The 19328-nt window shown below is 44.7% G+C and overlaps 1 protein-coding gene across 4 annotated transcripts in view; it reads right to left on the bottom strand.

Moving 5' to 3' along the window:
- Positions 1 to 2461: 2461 nt before the first annotated feature.
- PHACTR3 (phosphatase and actin regulator 3) overlaps positions 2462 to 19328 on the bottom strand; it is a 100913-nt gene continuing 84046 nt past the window's right edge. For all 4 annotated transcript variants that reach the window (XM_066199023.1, XM_066199024.1, XM_066199026.1 and 1 more), the window contains exons 9-13: positions 11636 to 11691; positions 7541 to 7602; positions 6551 to 6691; positions 5209 to 5285; positions 2462 to 3709 (exon numbers count right to left, since the gene is read on the bottom strand). In XM_066199023.1, coding sequence (XP_066055120.1) covers positions 3694 to 3709; positions 5209 to 5285; positions 6551 to 6691; positions 7541 to 7602; positions 11636 to 11691 — 352 coding nt within the window. In that variant the 3' untranslated portion in view covers positions 2462 to 3693. The remainder of the gene's footprint in view (positions 3710 to 5208; positions 5286 to 6550; positions 6692 to 7540; positions 7603 to 11635; positions 11692 to 19328) is intronic.

The raw sequence follows: 19328 nt of genomic DNA, 5'->3' as shown, positions 1-19328 counted from the left end.
TGGAAAATTTGGTAACTTTTTCTTCTTTCTCTTTTTTTTTTTTTTTTTTTTGGTCACACTCAAGGAAACTACTGTAATGAAAGCACGTTTTCCTTAAAAATACTAAAATCTGTGTGGATAGGACTTACCCACTCACCTGTGAGATTTGGAATTATTTTACTGAGTCTGCTAAAATGTAATATGCCATTTTATTTTTACCACATGCTACTTTTAAATAAGCCTTTAACAATTTTTATAGGTTACTTAACTGACTTGCAGAGAAATCACTTTGAATTGCACTTTGAATCTACATGTTGGGTCTGATCCAGAATACAAGTGAGGAATTATTTAGGCACCAAACCACTTGACTTGTTCTTAGTCCTGTTTGTCTGTGGTGTTGGACTTCAGGAGGATTTTCTGAGAGAAAACACTCTAAACACTTGTGTTGGAACTGTGTTGCAAATAGTTCTGTTAAACAAGTTAAGTCAAGAAAAACAGATTATGTCTGTTGGGGTTTTTACTCAATGCCATTGTTATTTTGCTTTAAATCAGTAAGAAGTCACATAAAGCTGCTGTGCCAATATTTTGGGTAAGAATTTTAAAACCACAAGGCTGTGTTGTCTCTGGAAATAATTACACTGAAATTTCCAGTAAATATTTTGGTCCACTCATCCCGTTTACATCAGTGTACAAATGTTTTCTGAGCTGCTGGTTTTTGTGTGGTTTGGGTTTTGTTGTTTTGGGTTTTTTTTAAGCCTGTACTCACTGTGATCTCCACTAGATGGACTCCATGAGATGTTAAACTTGTCTTTCCACTGAAATGAATTTTATCTGAATGAAACAGGACTTTTCTCTAAACTGTACAAGGTTTTAAAAGTGCGCTGCAAGGCCCAAATTCTTTCCTATAATGAGGCCACGTGTGAAAAATAATACTGCTGCCTTGTTTTAGTTAGTGACAGGACCTGTGCACTGCAGGCCTGTTTCCCTTTCCCATTGGGAGAGCCCAGCCCAGGAACAGCCTCCCTGAGCCAGATCTGCCCTCTGAGGTCTGATCCCAAATTCCAGCAGGAACTGAGACAATCCATGGCCCAGGGAGTGTCCAAACACCTCCACAGACCACCCCCCCCCAGCAGCAGGAGGGCAGGGACAGGGGACGGGGGCTCTGGATTGTCACGGGCAGTGCCAGGGGTCAGGGGCTCTGGATTGTCACAGGCAGTGCCCAGTGCCAGGGGACAGGGGCTCTGGATTGTCACAGGCAGTGCCCAGTGCCAGGGGACAGGGGCTCTGGATTGTCACAGGCAGTGCCAGGGGACAGGGGCTCTGGATTGTCACAGGCAGTGCCCAGTGCCAGGGGACAGGGGCTCTGGATTGTCACAGGCAGTGCCAGGGGACAGGGGCTCTGGATTGTCACAGGCAGTGCCCAGTGCCAGGGGACAGGGGCTCTGGATTGTCACAGGCAGTGCCCAGTGCCAGGGGACAGGGGCTCTGGATTGTCACAGGCAGTGCCCAGTGCCAGGGGACAGGGGCTCTGGATTGTCACAGGTTGTGCTCAGTGCCAGGGGACAGGGGCTCTGGATTGTCACAGGCAGTGCCAGGGGACAGGGGACGGGGGCTCTGGATTGTCACAGGCAGTGCCCAGTGCCAGGGGACAGTGGCTCTGGAATTGTCACAGGTTGTCCCTCCCCCAGGGCAGAGCAGAGGCCGGGCTGGCTGAGGAAGGATCAGAGCATGGGAAGGATGGAGCCACCCACAGCTACCCCAGGGTCCAGGTGCAGCAGTGACACAGCTCAGGGGCACTGTTTGGCATTTAAAAGCTGCTCTAAGTTACCCTAACAGTATTTTTCTTTTTATTATGTTTTTCAACATAATTTTAATGTGTTTTGTATCATATTTATTGCCAGTGGAAGTGTGCATCCCTGCTAAACAGGACATACTGTACATGGATTATGAGCCAAGTTTAGTTTACAGTGGCTCACCTGCTCTGCTCAACCTGAAAATGCTTCTTCTACTGAAGAAACTTTGCTCTCCTTTGTGTTTAGCCTTTTTGTATATTTCACCTGGACCTGTTGTTGAGGATTACTCCTATATTATTAATAATAAAATGACAGATGTATGTATGTTAAAAGGCTAGTTACAATGTTACATATTTCTGTGAAAGGCCAGCAAGTTAAAAAATAACAATAAAGATGAAAAAACACATATTTTGGATCAAGTGATGGGGTCATTCAAGTCTTCAGCTGATAGTCAAGTAAGACAAGCATTAAAATGTTGACACCACCTCTCCCAGGAGTCTTTAGTTCCTTCTCCCATTGCAGTGACACACAGTTGTGTTGCAGTGTGTGTCCTTACCTTCCATTCCTGCCTGACAGTTTTTCCAGGAGCAGCTCCAGCTCCAGCTCCTGAGGTTCCATCCCCAGCTGGGCCAGAACTGACCCCACCTCACAGCAATTCAGTAGTACTCTATACAAGCACTTTGACAGACTGCATTTTATTGTTTTCACACTTCATGGGGATCATCTCAATGAAGCTACAGGACCAAGAATGCCTTTTTCAGGTTTTTAACATTGAATGACTCCCTAGAATGGCAGCACTTCAGAGTCTTGCAGAGAAATGTTTGTTTTGGGAGTGGTTTCACCTTTTTGTTCTGTCTCATCACGTGTGGTTTCCAGCTATCAATGTGTTATTTTTCTCACAAGTATTTTTTTAGTAGTATTGAGTAAATCCTCAGGTGCTTCTTCATTTTAGGCATTATTAAAATGTCTGGCTTTACATTTTTCTCAACCAGTTCTATTTGTTTCATTATTAGCATTTACTAACTTTTTCCTTCTTACTGTCAAGAAAGCATTAAAACCGTTTGTTTGCTAAACATCAAAGTACATTGTTACATTTCTGCCTCCAGTTGTCCAATTTAGTAATTTTTAATAACAGTGAACCAAATTGTCATTTTTAGAGGGTCAGAGCCTCAAGTGGTGTAGAGTGACAATCAGCTTATGCTATTCCACAGGATGGAAGATCTTAGTTGAGATCATCCTTTTGCAGACTCTGTGTTGATGGAGAAGTCAAATGGTTTGGTGCATAATAATTATAATCTCTTCCCAACTGTCCCTGGGACAAAAAAGAGCTTTAGGAAACATGTTCATTTCCTGCAATAAGTAGTCATTTAATTAAAGAACAAAAGTAACAGGAATCAAAAATGCTTGCAGCTGTGATTCTGTTAGACAGTATATAAAAAAGAATGAAATTATAATACATTAAATTAGTTTTTAGAACATGAACTTAGGTGTTTTACAAACTAATTGTGGTAAGTTCAAAATGTCTTGTCAACATAATACTGGATGACAGAGTGTCATGTCCGTTTATGTCAGAGGCCTTGGAATGGTAAAGCCTGTACATGCACAACATCTCCTTTTCCAAGGCAGGCTGCAAACCAGTTCCACACAGCTGGGAAAGGAGAGGAGGAGGCTCTTCCAAGTGGCTTCACTTCAGTCTTTTCCAGCAGCTTGTCCCACTCCACAGGCCAGACTCTTCTGCCTCCAGAGCTCGGGGCTGGCGTCCTGTCCCCAAGTGCTGCAGAGGCTTCACTGCAGAGTCCTTCTGTCACATCAACGTCCAGGGAGCCTGCACTGACCCTCAGGGGAGGACTGCACTGTTCCCTGATGTGTGTTCAGCAGCAATATCAAAAAGTAAAGACAGATTCTTCTCAGAAGAAAATTTCTATGGCCTGTGAAATCTAGAAGAAAAGAGACACATTTTTCAAACCGCTTTGCAATAGAACTAAATTATTTTTTATTCAATTATTTTATGTTGGATTAACAACATTTTTAAAAGCTGACAAAAGTATTCATTCTGTTTAAAGGTACAGTGACAGTGCTGAAGAATATCAGCAGCTTTTCATTTTCCCCAGCACATTCCCACCCCTGTGCCACAACTGTAGTGCAGGTACAGTCCTCAGGGGCCACTGGACCTTGTTTACATTTCTTTGGGAATGCAATTGCAAATACAGGTATATTGTTGATGTGGGTTTTTTCTTTTAGTAAATGAAGCCACAGTTTGTCATGGGTGGCAATACTATTCATTGTGCAGTGATCTTGTTCTTTTTTAAGAGTTCAGCAATGTTGAAATGCTTTGTAAAGTATGAGGAGATACTGTTGGTGAAACGTTTGATATTCTTGTGAGTCTGGAATAAATATTCTTCTTGCTCTCTAGGTTTGTTCTTTTGGCTGAGATCTGTAATTAAAGCCCCAATCATTTGTAATGCCCGAGCACTAATTGTAAATTGGAAGCGTGTTTACTCCTAATATCCTGAACAAATTTCAAAATCTCTCATTACCATCTACTCAAACTCCCCAGGCAGCTCCAATTAGGAGATGTATAGCTCACTTCCAGACCGAAACTGCAGCCATCCCTCTTCCCTCCCCACGTTTCATCCCATCAATGCACTGAAGCTCCTTTGCCCTTAATGATGCCTTTCTGCAAGTATCAGTGGCTGTGGAATCAGCCTCTCATATTGTTTCTCCACTTAAAGAAGAGAAATAAATGTTTTTATGTGTGTTTAAAGACAGTCCTGTCACCAGTGCTGGCACATGGAGCAGGCACTGCCCTGCCCGGGTTCCCAGTGGCCCAATCACGTGGGGAGTGACAACAGCCCAGAGCTGTTCTCTCTCCTGACCTCCTCCTGACAGGGAGTTAAGTGTCATTACGTTACCTGGGCCCCTTGCTCCTTCCAATAGCAGCTGCACTGACAGGGAATACTGAAATCCCCAGGCATTTAGGACAAATCCAATTAGAACAAAGGCATTACCCCTGGGCCTGTTACGTGTTGTGTTTCTGAGCAGGGAATTTCCAGTGTTTGTGATAAGGCTGCAGACTCAAGTACATTTAATTCAGAGATCTTTATGCAATGTATTAAACTGTTCTACTTTTAAAAATCATATTGTTTGCTGTGTTGCATACTTTTTTTTTGTCCTGTCTTTGAGTCTTTGGTGCAAGGAATGCCAGCTGAGTGATGCTGTGGAGAATGTCTGCAGGTTTCTTGGTATGTGCTAATAAAAGCCCCCCAAAAATCAGAAAATTGGGTTCTCTTCAGGAAGAGAAACGCTCCACTTTCTTTTAATATTATCCTCCCTTTGCATATTCTCCCACATCCAGCATGTAACAGTAAAATTCACAGGTTCAGGACTCAAGAAGAGTTTTTAGCAGGCAGCAGAAATAACCAGCTGGAAGACTGACCTTGTCAAATGTTTGCTCGATGCATGAACCTCCATTTCATTACTTTTGTATTCATTCAGCTCTTTCCGAATTGCTGCCTAGGAATTGGAAAAAAAAAAAAAAAAAAAAAAAACAAAAAAACATGAACAAATAATTTTGTGTTTGTGAGCAAAATCCCAGACCTGCCGAGCAGAATAGTTTTCTGGGGTAGAACCAGGCATTGGGTACATAAATATATATAGCAGAGCACGCTGTGCTGGTAGAAAAGCTGAATATTTGGGTTGTATGGATTGGTGACACAACACTTCTCATTTGTTATTGATTGCTGACAGGGTCACTGCTGTCTAGAAGCAATTCTGACAGAATAACACCTCAGGGCTGGTTGTCTCACATTTAATAAGATTCCAGTTAACATTTATTAAAGATTAAGAGAAGTTGCCAAGAAATTGATCCATTTTTCAGTCACAAATGCAGAGGTACAGCTCTGACCCTGACTTCCTGATGTGTGCCACCAGTATGTGCAGAACTCACTTTCTTAAACCTGCCTTGTTAATTGAAACATGAACATTGAAACAGTAAAACCAGGAAAAGTCTGATTTTAATAAAAGTACATACAAGGAAAATATAAAATCCTTATTTCATTGATTACTACGGAATAGTTTATTCACCATTTTAAAGAGCTTGGGAGAGCGGCTACTGGAGTAGAAGTGCTCTGTTCCTTTTCTGTGAGTCCCCTAACCCATTTGTCCCTTACTGGGGAGACACTGGGATGGAAACCAAAGTGTTTGATACCCACATCTCAGCACAAAGCCACATTAACAGTCCTGTGTTTGCCATTTTGCCAGTAATTGTCTCAGCGTCCTGATCCTTCTGCTTCCTGCAGCCCTGAAACTTCCCAGCTCTTCTGGCTGGAGTCATGGTGAAATATTCTTACTACCCAAACATCTAAATGTGACACTTAAATGGGGATATAAATCAGCTACCTGGCAGGTATAGGATGGGACAAGATGAGAGTTCATGCTCAGGAGAATGTAGGTCCAGTGACTCCTTGAGCATTCACAGGAAACAGGAAATCTTTGCATGTTTGGGACAAAACTTCCAGTCTGAGAATAAAAGTTAATACTCTACTGGCTGGAAATGGTTTTGAGTTGGAGCCCAAAAACTTGTATCCACCTTTTTGGGTGGCTGGATAAAAGCCTTTCGAGTACTAAATAGACTTTTTAATGACATTGGTATGATTTCATCATAAAAAACCCTGGTAAAGTTTACAGAGATGAAATATTGCAGAGGTTAAATTCTGTTGAGAATGTGATGTATCATTACAAAGGAAGGAGAAAGCAGAACCTTGTGGCTGTGTCAGTACCTTGTCTGCTGCTGACAGTCGTGTCCATGGTTTGTCTGCTCTCCTGTCATAGTCCTGTGCTTTTGCCACTTCCACATAATCACTGAATCGAATCAGGATCTTTCTGTCTCTCAGTTCATCAACTGTAGGTCTCTGGTTAAGCTGTAGTCAGGAGTTTTGTGAAAGAAAACCAGGGTTAATAAATTAATCAGTAAAAAAGGCAATATTTGCTTCTTTTCATCTGATCTCAGTGTGCATTTACACATATGGAAAACCACCCAACCCTTGGAAACTCCAGGGAAATATTTCATCATTTGGAGCACTAGGAGAGCAATAATGGTTTAAATGGAGTGTGGGCTACAGCACAGTGCCTTTATAATGGACAAAAGAAGAAAATATTTTAACCCAGGTATTGATAAAATATATTTTCAAAATGTGAAGGACTCATGATGCCTTTTTATGGTCTCTGGATGATTCTGGATGCTGTAGGATGTTCTGCTACAGGCGGAGGCAGATTGTCTGTGTGAGGTTCTCAGCACTAGACTCACTGTAATGATTTCAGTCTAACTTTAACAAGTTATCAGCATATTTGGTCTGTAATTCCATTAGGGATTTCCAGGAACAGAACAACAAGATCTCGTTCTTATTCTGAGAATATTTCAAATGCAAAAAGAAATGTCGTACGAAAGCAGACCTGGTGTTCAGCAGGGAATCAGCTCTGCTCCAAAGAATGAAAAAGTCCTTTTCCAGCAATGGAGCTGACAAATACGCAGTGTGCAAACAAATACCCATTTTCTGAGTAAGTTTGTATGTGTATATTCTACTAAATCTCATCTAGCTGAGATAAGGTAGGTGTGTCTATAATTCATATTACCAGACACTGCTGTCAGACACTCCTGAGGAGGATGCATATTAAGGGAGGTTCTGTGTAATAACAACCTCTATGGCTGGTTGATACAGTAATTTTGCTAAATTTCTAAAAAGCTAATAGCAGGTATTGCAAGATTTTACCTTTCTCGTCAGTCTCTGCTTGATTTCCCTCCTCTCCTCCTGTTCCGTCTGGTCATTTCGTTCTGCAGAGAATATAAAGAAGAAGATGACTTTCCTCATGAGGAAGTTTGGTGTTTTCCCGAGTTCCAGGCAATAATGAGCACAGCCAAACCAGCAGCTCGTGGTTGTGTGTTTTGGCAATTCAGTGCATCTCTGGTGTGTGCTGGAGCACGTTGTCACCTCTCTGTGAGGACACCGTGCTGGTGCCAATGTCAGCTCTGAACTCCACGGGGATTTAATGAAACAACTGCAGCCACACCAGCGCTCCACTCGGATAAACTTCAGAAGGAAAATCAAAACGCTCCATAGCTGATCAATCATCGTTTTTTACTCTGCACATTGCTGGAGCCATTCATGCTGTGGGATGCTGAGGAGCCTCATTGCAGCAGCTCCAGGGAGAGCCAGTTCTGTCCTCAGTCCTGTTCTCTCAGTCTCATCACTCTTGGCACTGACCTGCACCTTGGCTTCCCCTGACATGAGACCCCTTTGTGCTGCCGGGGTTCCTGTGCAGAGCTCTGCTCGGAGCTCAGCCCCCTTGTCTTTGTGTGTTGTGCCTATTAACATTCGAGCCGTGAGAACTCCTACACACTGGCTCTAAAAATAGCCCCGAGTGCTGTAACGCTGTGAAATAGATCCCCTGCCTTAGGAAACGAGTTAATGGCGTTTCTATTCCCAGTACTATCTGTTACTAAATTAAGGCGTGAGCCCGTGACCTGAACAAAGCTGCAGAGCCAGAGGAAAAGGTTTAACCATTCAGGGATTCTCTGGGTACTACTGTGAGGATTATTATACCACTTGCATTAGATATTCTCAGTGTTAAAGCACACGTGATTTCTACTATGCCTCCAAAACCCACTAGCACTGCAGATGGATTTCCAAGATATTTTTAACAATGAAGCATTTTTATCCCTGATTTTTGCACTCATTAGATGACACTGAGATGCAATCAAATCTATTTAAAATAACATAGTGGTGCACAGCTCCACATGGCTAGGGTAGAAATGTAAATCAAGTGAATTTAAAACGCTGTAATGTGCTGCATTACAGTTCAGTGGCAAGGCACAAAACGTAAAGAGAACAGGTCAGCTAAAATTAGTGCTGTGTCAGGGATGAGCAGCTATTTCAGTCTGCAACGTGTAGAAGGAGAACAGGCTTTCAGAAGTACAGGGTATTCTTAGATATAGAGATACCTGCAAGAAGTTATTCATTCAGCTTTAATTCACCCATTTTAGAGGAGATATTCCTGTTTTGTACTTTTTTTTTAAATTAAAAATAGATAATTTTCTGTGGTGTAGTGCCTTTTAATGATATGATGTGATGTGCAGTGAGAGAACTGCCCAGAGAAGCTGTGGCTGCTCCATCCCTGGAAGCCTTCAAGGCAGATTGGACAGGGCTTGGAGCAGCCTGGTCCAGTGGAAAGTGTCCCTGCCCATGGCAGAGGCTGCAACAAGATGACCTTTAAGGTCTCTTCCAACCCAAACCCTTCTATGATTCTAGGATTCTAATTCCCAAAGAGAAGCCAAAAATACACACTTCTGATCAAAAAAAAACCAAACCAACTTTTCCAAATATACTAAATGTGTAGTAACCTATTTCTATTCACTTGGGTTCAGTGCCTATTTCCAGATCCAAGAAAAAAAAAAAAGAAATTGTTCTTTTAAAAAAAAAACCAAAAAACTGAGATTTGATATGAAATGCTGGCAAGGGATTCTAGAATAACTCAGGCATTATTACTCAGACAGCCCAGAGAGGCTTTCCCCATCACCATCATTCTGCCCACACAGCTCCATTCATTGCTGAGGGCTGGTTTTGTAAATCTCAGCAGAGATGCTCCCAGTTCTGAGGGGGCCTGTGCAGAGCTGGAACTCCTTCTGAGCTCTGCCAGTTCCTCAGGGAGCTCCCAGCTCTGTGGGACACTAAAGCATCTCCTTGGGTTCACAGTGAAGATTGTACAGTGGGGTTCAGGAGATGCCTTCTTGGCTCCGAGTTCAGCTTTCTGTTGGGTACAGCAAGGACACATCTGACACCTGGGCTGTCAGATTTTAGTTCTTCTGCTTTTCATGCTTGGTGGGGAGCCAGCAGTGTTTCTGTGGTTAAAGAACTTGGAAGATCAACAAAATTGTAAGAAAGTGCTGGCTTTAAGTTTGCTTTTTAAGTATTACTTTTATCTCAGAACTACTCCCTAAAGGAGACAAGAAATCACTTTTTGAAATCTTGCTGAGATTTGCTTTAAAGTGACAGTAGTTGTACTTTGCAATACGCTTCTCTTTTTACCAGAGTTGTACAAATGTGAATTCTGAGTCCATAAAAGAACTTCTGTCAGCAGTACCAATTATGAGCATCAAAGATGTTGGGCAATTCACAAGTTAAAACTGCACAAACCCTTACTACACCTGGAGGAGGTTGTAGAGATTTCACTGAAGGGCTTTTATACTGCTACAGCTACACAGGATACTCAACTTTTTATATAATGGCAGAGGTAAATAAAATGGAAGTGGTTCTGATCCCAGCTGAACCTGTATAAAGCATGAGCAACTCAACAGAAGTCAATAAATTTGCTCCATGCTGGGAGCTCTTTAAATGAGATACAAATCTAGACCAGTATGTTCAGCTGGTATTCAGGAAGTATCTTTAATTCTGCTTTATCTTCTTTCTGCTTTATCTCTCTCTAAGCTCATTATGTGAATGTATTCAAACTTTTTTATTATTAAAACTGGTCAGTTTTACCCAGATTAAGGATGTAACCAGCACACTTCAAAAAAGCAAACATAAAGGAACAGATTTTTTCAGTGGAGATCAGCTTTTCCTTAGCCAGGAAAAAAACCCAAAGACACAGATTTTCAGAGATCTTGGTTACTGACTCTTGAAAATCTGTCCCCACATAGCTCAGGATCTCAGGTCACTGCATTTTCCTGCCTCTCTGGTAGATGACAGGTGAAGTTTGGCCAAGTTCACCCACTCATGTTGCAAAGAGGGTTTCCTTTTCCTCCTCAAGCTGTGCACATGCAAAATAGAGCTCATTTTACTGTGTGTGATCTGTGCATTGGAGTTGCACAGAAAGTACTGCTAAATATATGTTATACTGTGGCAACCCTTTGTGTGAAAACTGAAATGAAGTGCCAGATAATTTCAATGGCAAGAGCATAAGGTTTTTTCCCTAGGAACCACTAAGAAAGTTCTGAGATATGTAATTTTAGGTAACACATTGCTGATGACTTTTTTTCCTAGTGAATTACAATCACGTGATTAAATAGAAATTAAACAGTGTAGGCAGCACTGCTTGTGTGACAGATTTCTGTGGCTTTACGGTTTATGCTTGTTTTATGAGAACCTATAGCTCACATCATTCTGGGTGATTTTGTCTTTCAACGCTAAAGAGACTAAATAGCAGATGGATCCCCCCTTTTGAGACCCACAGTGGAGACTACTTCAAAGCTGTCTCTCACCTTCCCCTAATTCAGCAGTTTTAAGGGAAGGGATTATGGTCATCACTTGTTTGATCCGTTGGAAACATTTAGAAAAAGACTTGCAAGTTTTGCCTTGTGAATTTGGGAGATGCTGAGAACACTCCCCTGTGGCAGCGCCTGTAGCAGGCCTGGGACTGTCCCTGTAATAATTCTGATATCTCAGACTGATCTTTGGCTTGGCTTTGGGAAGATCTCCAGTGACATGAACAAATGGAGCTGTGGAGAATCACATCTCTGCAAGGGTGCTTCCCCCTTCCACTGTATAGCCAGTGCTATTCAGTGTTTGCCTTGAAAATCCATGTCTTGGAAAATGTCCCTCCAATTCTCATGGCACTGTGACACCCGGATTGTACTCCCCTCTTGGACACCAGTAAGAGTGGAATCAAAAGGAAAATTATTTGAAAGCCTGAACCTGAACGGTTCTTTTTCCCCTAATTTGCAAGTTTTCGTGAAAAATTAAAACTTTCAGGTACAGAAAATTATCCCAGTGAATTAATTGTCTATTTAAAAATAATACATTCTGGAAATGCAATCACTGAATTCAACAAACACACATAAAATACTTTAGGAAAAGAAAAAAAGTACTTACGTTTCAGTATATTCCTTCTTTCTAGCTCCTCAACAGCGGGTCTTTGGCTGAGTCGCCTGCGGAAAAACACCAAAATGACATTTTGTACCATGCCTGTTCTTTGGAAAGTCTGTAGAATTCTGACTTCTGGTTGGTGTTTTCCTCAGGAGGGGAAAATCCCTCTCCAAGAGTAGTGAAAAAGGAAGAAATTTAAAAAAAAAAAAATGTCCTGACAGAGAATTCTTTCTTATATTATTTTTCCCAAATGCCAGTAATGCAGGTAAAAGTTCTCCTTAGTTTGCTCTGCTGTCAGTGAAACGCTTCCTCGGAATGTACATCCTTTTCATCCCACTTTCCAGACAGTCAGCTGGAACCAGCACTCTCCAGAGGTAAAATTCACCCTCAAGGTGGTTTTCAAAGGAGTTTCACAGCGATCTTCTGCCTCTATCACTGCCTTCACCTATTTAGTCACACGTAGCAGCGCGTTCCCTTGTCTCTACTCACAGCAGCCGTGCATCCTGACAAAAGGCAGACTGGGCAGGAATAAAGCTTTCCTGTGGTTTCCCCAGTGCACAGCCCGATCCCCCGGCTCCGCTCCTGCCTGCCGAGTGCAATTCGTGTGCTGCTCACAGCCTCGCTCTGTCTGGGCGAGTGTCTTGGTTCCACCTCCCCTTTTCTCAGTAGTGCTGCCTCAGGATTGAGTCTTCAAATCATATGATCGGTGCCACAGCGATTTTTATTGCGCATACTAAATGAGACTCCCCCACGAGGCACCGTGGTTTCTGCAGAGGACCTCAGGTAATTGGAGCCCTCCCCGCACACACACACACACGCACAGAGACAGAGGCTGCATTTGCTGGCTTTCATGCCATAATCCAGCCAGCAGATCGGAAAGAGTTTCCGATGCTTCCTGGCCTGCGTTCTGGCAGCGCTGAGGATTCTCATCGCCTGCTCTCGGCAGATGTTGCCAAGCCGGAGATGAAGTTACAGAGACAAAGAAACACTCAGAGCAGGGACCACACTGCAAACTGCTGCAGTTATTCCTCTGCTGGGCATAGGGGATAAATGAATAATTATAAAGACATGCTGTAACAGGACCTACGTTTTATGAAATATACAGCAGATGGAAAAGTGAAGTAATTGTTAACACGCTGCAAAAAAAAAAAAAAACACACAACCAACAAACCAGTAAAATCCCCTAATTCTAATTTTTCCTTGTTTTGTAAGCCTTACCCAATATACATTCCAAATCAACTCTGTGGTCATATGTTATCAGACCAACAACTCCTTACCCCTTTTTAATTCAACTCTCTGAAAAAACTCTCATCTCTAGCAACAGGAAGCAGCACAAATACTGCACCAAATTCACACCAAGAGAAAACTTAGATAGACGAGCTCTTGTGCAGAAACACCTACAGCTTGACTCTCACTCTTCCTGCCCGAGGCTTTGTATCACTGAGGCTTTTCTCCTGACCTCTGTGTTCTCTTTGGAGTAATAAATCAGATACTCCAGCAGCAGAGGTTGCAATAATCCCAACTGAAACAGGAATGATGCTGAAACTGAAGGCTTTAAACACATATTTTTAATTCCTGTTACCCTTGGACTCCTCCCTCATTTCCCTACATGTCTCAGAAATTACACAAGTCTGGCTAGGTTTTGTTTGAAACACATAAAGTGCATTTTACAATATAAATCAGGGAAGAATGACTTACTTGGAGAGCTCATCTGCAAATGAAAGGTCCACCCAACCTGCTGCTCATATGCCTCTCTCTCAGCCATTCTTAATTGCAGCCCTGGCATGTGAGATTGATAGATTCTCCAAAATCTGTACATTAGATTTCACAAGCCCCTTTTAAACTGGGAGATTAAAAGCCTAACAGAATAATCAGAGCAGTATGAGAATGCAAATGTACATGAATATTCTGTGATTCTGTGTGAATGCTCTGTTTTTATATATAATATGTATGATGGTTGATCATTTAAACCCGGGTTCCTTTTTGGTTTTGATAAATACATGTAAGTGCCCATTTTTCTGTGCGTACCTTCAGCTTTACCTGAAGTAGAAGGAAAATATACAGACACACGATTCTGTGCACATGAGAGCATTGCAGGAGTTTCTCCTGAATTTTTCAGACATACAGACCACACTTCCAAACTTTGTGTCACAGTCACAAGAATAGACATGGACTTTGGTTAAAATAAATTTCTAACAGGGTTTCAGGAAGGTTTGGATTTTGGGATAGAGTGAAAACACCAAGTACAGCAAGAGACACAAATGAGAAGTAGCAAAAACCTCTGACCTTGTTGCTATCAAGGTCTGGGCAGATTTCGGGTCTAGTTGTTATTTCTGCTCTTCAGGAGAAGCCTCTCTGTGCCCAGAAACAACTTTCGCTTCCTTTCTGAGCTGGGGCTGGGGAGCTGGTGAAGGGGAAGGGCTCCAGATGCCCTGACAGTGACAGGGCCACAGGGGCTGGAGCACAGCCTGCGGCCACTGAGCTGCCTTTGGGTGACTCAGGGCTCCAGGGCCCCTTTCTGCAGGACTTTTCCACCTGAAAAGTGAATCCTCCGCCTTGTCTGATCACCCCTCAGAGCGATCTGTGGCTGTGGGGCAGAGCCCACCCTGCTCCAGCTGCCCCAGGGGATGGTGGAGCTGCTGGGTCTGGAGCCCCAGCCACAGCTCCAGCCAGCCAGGGCAAGGCAAGGACAGACGTCATCTCCTGAGGGCTCCTGGCAGGGCACAGGTTCCCCCTGTCAAAATCCCCATCCCTCCTGAAGGAGCTTTAATGTAAGAAACCATTTGAGGTGACTTTGTGCCTCTGCTTGGGTGAGGCATCCTCTGGGTGCGGCAGGCTCTGAGCAACAGGTGCTTTGTTCTGGCTGTTTATTATTTATTTCATGTTCTCCCTGAAGCTGATACGTGTGAAATCCTGCCTCTGTGCGCCGAGCTCAGTGAGTTTCCTCGGCGGGGACCGTCCGTCCCTGAGGAGAGCCGGTGCCTTGGCCTCGGGAACGCCGCCACGCCTCGGGGACACCTGGCCTGGGGACACGGCCCCGGTGTCCCTCACAGCACGGGGAGCACAGCCACGAACAGGGCATGGAGAGACCCAGGAGCCACAGAGGGCATGCTCAGATCTCATGTTTAAAGGAAACAAACTCCAGCTGAATAACGATTATCAGCAGACTGCAGAGCGGGGGCGAATCACGCCGGTGCGTGATTCCGGAGGACGGAACAGGCCCCTGCCATGAAGGGGGCTTTGTGAGGGCCAAAGCCTGAGCCCTCAGGGGCTGTGGATGGTCTCCACAGGCTTTGCAGAGAGAGGATTTTGTATGAGGCGGGTGCAGGTGATTGTGAGTCGGAGTCCTGGCTGGTTTCCTGTGGATCCTGGGGAGTCCCTGCCCCTGAGGGAGGAGGTTGTGGGGCCCACCCAGGCCCGGCGTGGCTGTTGTGCTGTTCAGCAGCCGTGGCTGGAGGTGCCATTTGGAGGTCTGAGGTGGACAGGAGGCTCCAGCACTGCTGCCACACAGAATGGTCATGGCTGGGTGAGTCTTGGGCTTTCCATTTCTGCTCTTTTTTCACCCAGAGACTCACAGCCCCACGTGGACTCACCTCAGCAAGGTGACACGAGCTCCATGGGGAGCACTCACGTAGTCCACCACTTCTGTTGTGTCACAGTAATGATTTCCTTTCGGCTGATTTCCATATCTGTTTCTTGCTTCTGGGAAAAACAGCCAATTAATGCTCCTGTGTTCTTGGGTGTTATGAAAACCTAGGTTTGGGTATTTTTGGGCTGCCTGGTGAGGGAGGAGAGCTCCCTCTGAGCACCAGTGGGGCCAGTTCTTTTGGGAGAAGCCTTGAACCTTTCTTGAAAATGCTTGAGTAACTCGCAGGCTGGTCCTACCTCTGTCCAGGCTGGTCCTACCCCTGTCCAGACTCCCCCACAAGGTCACTGGAATTGCACTAAGAGTGCCCAGTCCAGGATTTTGCTTCTCTGTCAGTTTGAACCAAGGGATGCCAAGAGCAGCAGTAAGTGGAGCTGAATTGCAGCACCTCAGAGGTGAGTGCAGCTGCCTCTGGGAAACTGAGCACAACTGGAGGCACCAGAGTCGCTTTGCTGGAAGTGGTGTCTGGATACAGTTTAGAGATTGCTGCACGTGTGTCAGAGATGGTCCAAGTTTGGAGAGACAGCAGCATTTTCTCACAATACTAAAGTAGTCCCTGTAAGTGTGTGGATGGACACGCAGCACTTCATGTGCAGCTATTTCTCATGTTCAGAAAACCTGCCAAGATTTTGTGTTACTGTTGTTCTGTGCAAAGTCAGCATAAACCCTCAAGCAGCAGGTGTTCTTCAGTCTGAAACTTGGTGAGTGTCCTGGGTGTACTGTCAGACTACCTTTAGAACGTTTTCTCTGGTAATTTGGCCTCACAGAGATGATAACATGTATTTATTATAATCTCTCAGAAGCCAAAGACTCTGCTTGCTCCCATCTTCTCCCAGTGTTACTCCTGTGGGTGAGAGGAGCTGGTCATTCCAAGTTAGCTCTGTCGCCTGTGGCTCTCCCCAGAACACCCTGCAGGTCCTGCCAGCCGCTCTGGCTCTCAAGGCACCTCAAATGCTCAGAGTTTGCACATGGCCTCGAGGTGTTTGTTTTCCCTGTGCAACGTGCACACGGGAATCCTCTGACGTCCATGAGCGCTCCCTCAGCTCTCAGAGGGGCAGGGGAGCTGTGGTGCCTGGCTTTTTCCCTTGCTGAGCATCTGTGGTGTGTAATTGCAGCAAAACAGGCTTCCCTCTGCCATCAGAGCCCCGCCACCGTGGTGCCGGACACGAGCACAGGTGCAGATGTGGATTTGGAGGGTGGGGAAAGCCACAAAGGGCTCGTCCCCTCTGGAGCAAGGTCACATGTTTGTGAGCCCAGCGAGTGGCACATGTGCCTCTGACTGCCGATCAGGAGATCAATGTTTGCTTCACACTGCCACATTGTCCCCTTCCCACTGAAGGGAATGAATGTCTTGGGACCACTGTTACACAAGGATTGATCATGTTGGGCAGTTACAGGTGACTGAGTGCTCAGCAGGCTGAGGATCATGTCACCAGCACCCAGGGGCTGCAGTCTGACAGGCGTCAATGTGTCCTGTGAGCAGGAGCTGCTGCCAAGTCCTCTGCCCTCACGACTACCCTCAGCAGGCTCCGTTTGGGCCCTGGTGGGAGCTGCATCCCAGCAAAGCCACACAAAGCTGAGGGCTTGCAGGTGTGGGCACAGAATGGCTGATGAGAGACAAGTTTGGAACAGGTAGAGACCCCTGTGTGCATGTGCTGACTTCCCACACCTCAGGCAGTCCTTCCTTCCTCTCCTCTTATTAGTCTGTATCTCACCTTCCTGGCAGACTCAAGCAAGCATTCAAGCAGAATCCAGTGAAAAACAGCTCAGATTTGTGTGGTTTCTTATCTGTCCCCAAAAATGTGTTCCTGTTTCCCAGGTCTACTTTTTTCATAGAATCTGTTGCACAGCATCTGTGTGTGTGATTGCCACAAAACTCAATTTCTCTCAGATTTGTAGCTGAAGCCAAAAGTTACACTTTGGAATCCTGTTGCTGGTGTTAGTAAGATCCATGTGATTCTGATGATCTCCTCCAAAGGGAGGAGTGAACTGTACACGTGCATGTGCCTGTGGACCCTGGACTGACAAATGAGCAATCAATCCAGCCATCAGTAAATGAGCTGTAGCCAGCAGCAATTGCATTGATTGTTCCTCATGTCAGGTGGTTTTGCAGATGAGTCGGGAAGGGAGGTGGTGGGAAGGATCCCTCTCACAGCCCAGGCAAAGGGAGGAGAAATGGGAGTGCCCTGGTTTTGCCTCTCATAAAGCTGCTTGTGTCTGCTGCCCATCAGGAGGCAGAGGCTCTGCCTCCTAAATTGGTATCTCTGTTGCCAGAACATCATGTTCAATTCAACAAGAAATTTATTTTCATCTTTCCTATAAGTAGCTGTGAAGAGGATGTGTGCCAGGGCTTTGAGTCACCCACGCACTGCACCGTGCCTGCTTGCAATGTACAATTATGGGTAGTAGTAAATCCGTGGTGGGAGGGACTTCTCTGTTACTGTCTGTACAAAATTAGAAGGCAGACACTGAGACACAGACTTGTTTTTACCCCAAGGTAATTCTGGATCATGTAAAAAGTGGGAAATGATTTGCCAGCATTTCCCATAACAGGAAAATCATAGAATCGGGAGAGTTTGAGGTGGATAGAACCTCTGAAGGCATCTTGTCCAACGCCCCTGCGATGAGCAGGGACATCTTCAAGTAGATCAGGTTGTTCAGAGCCTCATCCAAGCTGACACTGAATGTTTCCAGGAATGGGACATCCACCACCTCTCTGAGTAACCTGTTCTAGTGCTTTACCACCCTCACTGTAAAAATATTCTTTCTCTTATCTAATCTAACCTGACCTTCCTTCAGTTTAAAACCATTCCCCCTTGGCCTATCTCTATCTGCCCATGTAAAAGGTTGCTCTCCCTGTTTTGTTATACCTCCTTTAATCCCTGGAAGGCCCCAACATTGTCTCCTTAGAAGCTTCTTATCCCTAGGCTGAACAATCCCAAAGCAGAGGTTCTCCAGCCCTTGGAGCATCCCAGAGTTTCATTCCGAGAGCAGTTGCTGACCTTCTCCGACAGTAGGGAGCTCAGAGCAGTGTGAAAAGGGTGAGCTGGTTTGGTAAATGCTGTGAGTTGCATTCTTTAAAATCACCTGGTATTTGTGTCTCTGTGCCATTGTGAACTATTTTTTGCATCCAAATAAGAAAACTGCTGATAAACACAGAGGCTATAAATGTTGCCTTAATTACATGTGTTATTTATTTGTTTGGCCTTTAGTTCTGTCTGGATTTTCAAAGCTGCAAATCAGCACGAGTTCAGTTATTTATGTTGTCACTCGTCTACCAGGCAATTAGAGTTGTCCATCATTATCATTTCTGTGATAGGAGCCCTGCAAAGAGCTCAGATTTCAGCTGAAATAGAAACCACACACTTGCCCAGCATGACCCTTGTATCATAGCCCACTGTCCCTGAAGGACCTGCCCTGGGACAGGTTTGTTATTGCACAGGGCTGAAACACCACCACAGCCAGGATCTAATTGTGTCGGAGGATTCAAGTGGAGAAGGCTTGAGGGTAATCACAGTTCTCACCACCTGTGAAAGCCCTGCTGCATTTGACCTTTGGGTGCCTGATTCTCCCAAGGTGTGAAGAAGAAAGGCCAGGCACAGCTGGGAGCAGATCAGGACCCAGTTCAAAGACCCGCTGCAAAGCTCAGTGCAGATGCTGAGCATCCTTCCACCACCTTCAGGAGGCTTTTGCTTTCATACCTCTCTGCACACTCAGATAAGGACTCTTGGAGGATGCTGCTGCACCAACATAACATAGCAGCTTTAATCTTCATCTGAGTTATTAGTTAATATGCAAGAATAGCATGCTGACAAGGGGTTCAAATGTAATAACTGCTTATTTCAGAGCAGCAGCTTCCTCCTCTCCCTTCCACCTGCTTCCCCACTGTGATTTAACAGAGCTGCTGGAGAGTGGATCTGTCCTGTTTGTGACAGAATTACAATATTTAGTCATTTGGGTGACAAAAGTACAACGGGTTGTTCAGCCAAAGACATGTTCCCTGTCTGTAGTTTGATGAGTGTCTCGTTCAGCAGCAATGTCAGTGTGAGCAGC

This window comes from Chamaea fasciata, unplaced genomic scaffold (assembly GCF_029207755.1).
Source record: "Chamaea fasciata isolate MVZ Bird 193981 ecotype frontalis unplaced genomic scaffold, bChaFas1.0.hap1 SCAF_17, whole genome shotgun sequence".
Taxonomy (NCBI): Eukaryota; Metazoa; Chordata; class Aves; order Passeriformes; family Sylviidae; genus Chamaea; species Chamaea fasciata.
The sequence above is the reverse complement of the archived record's forward strand: the minus strand, read 5'-3'. Positions and strand labels throughout refer to the sequence as shown.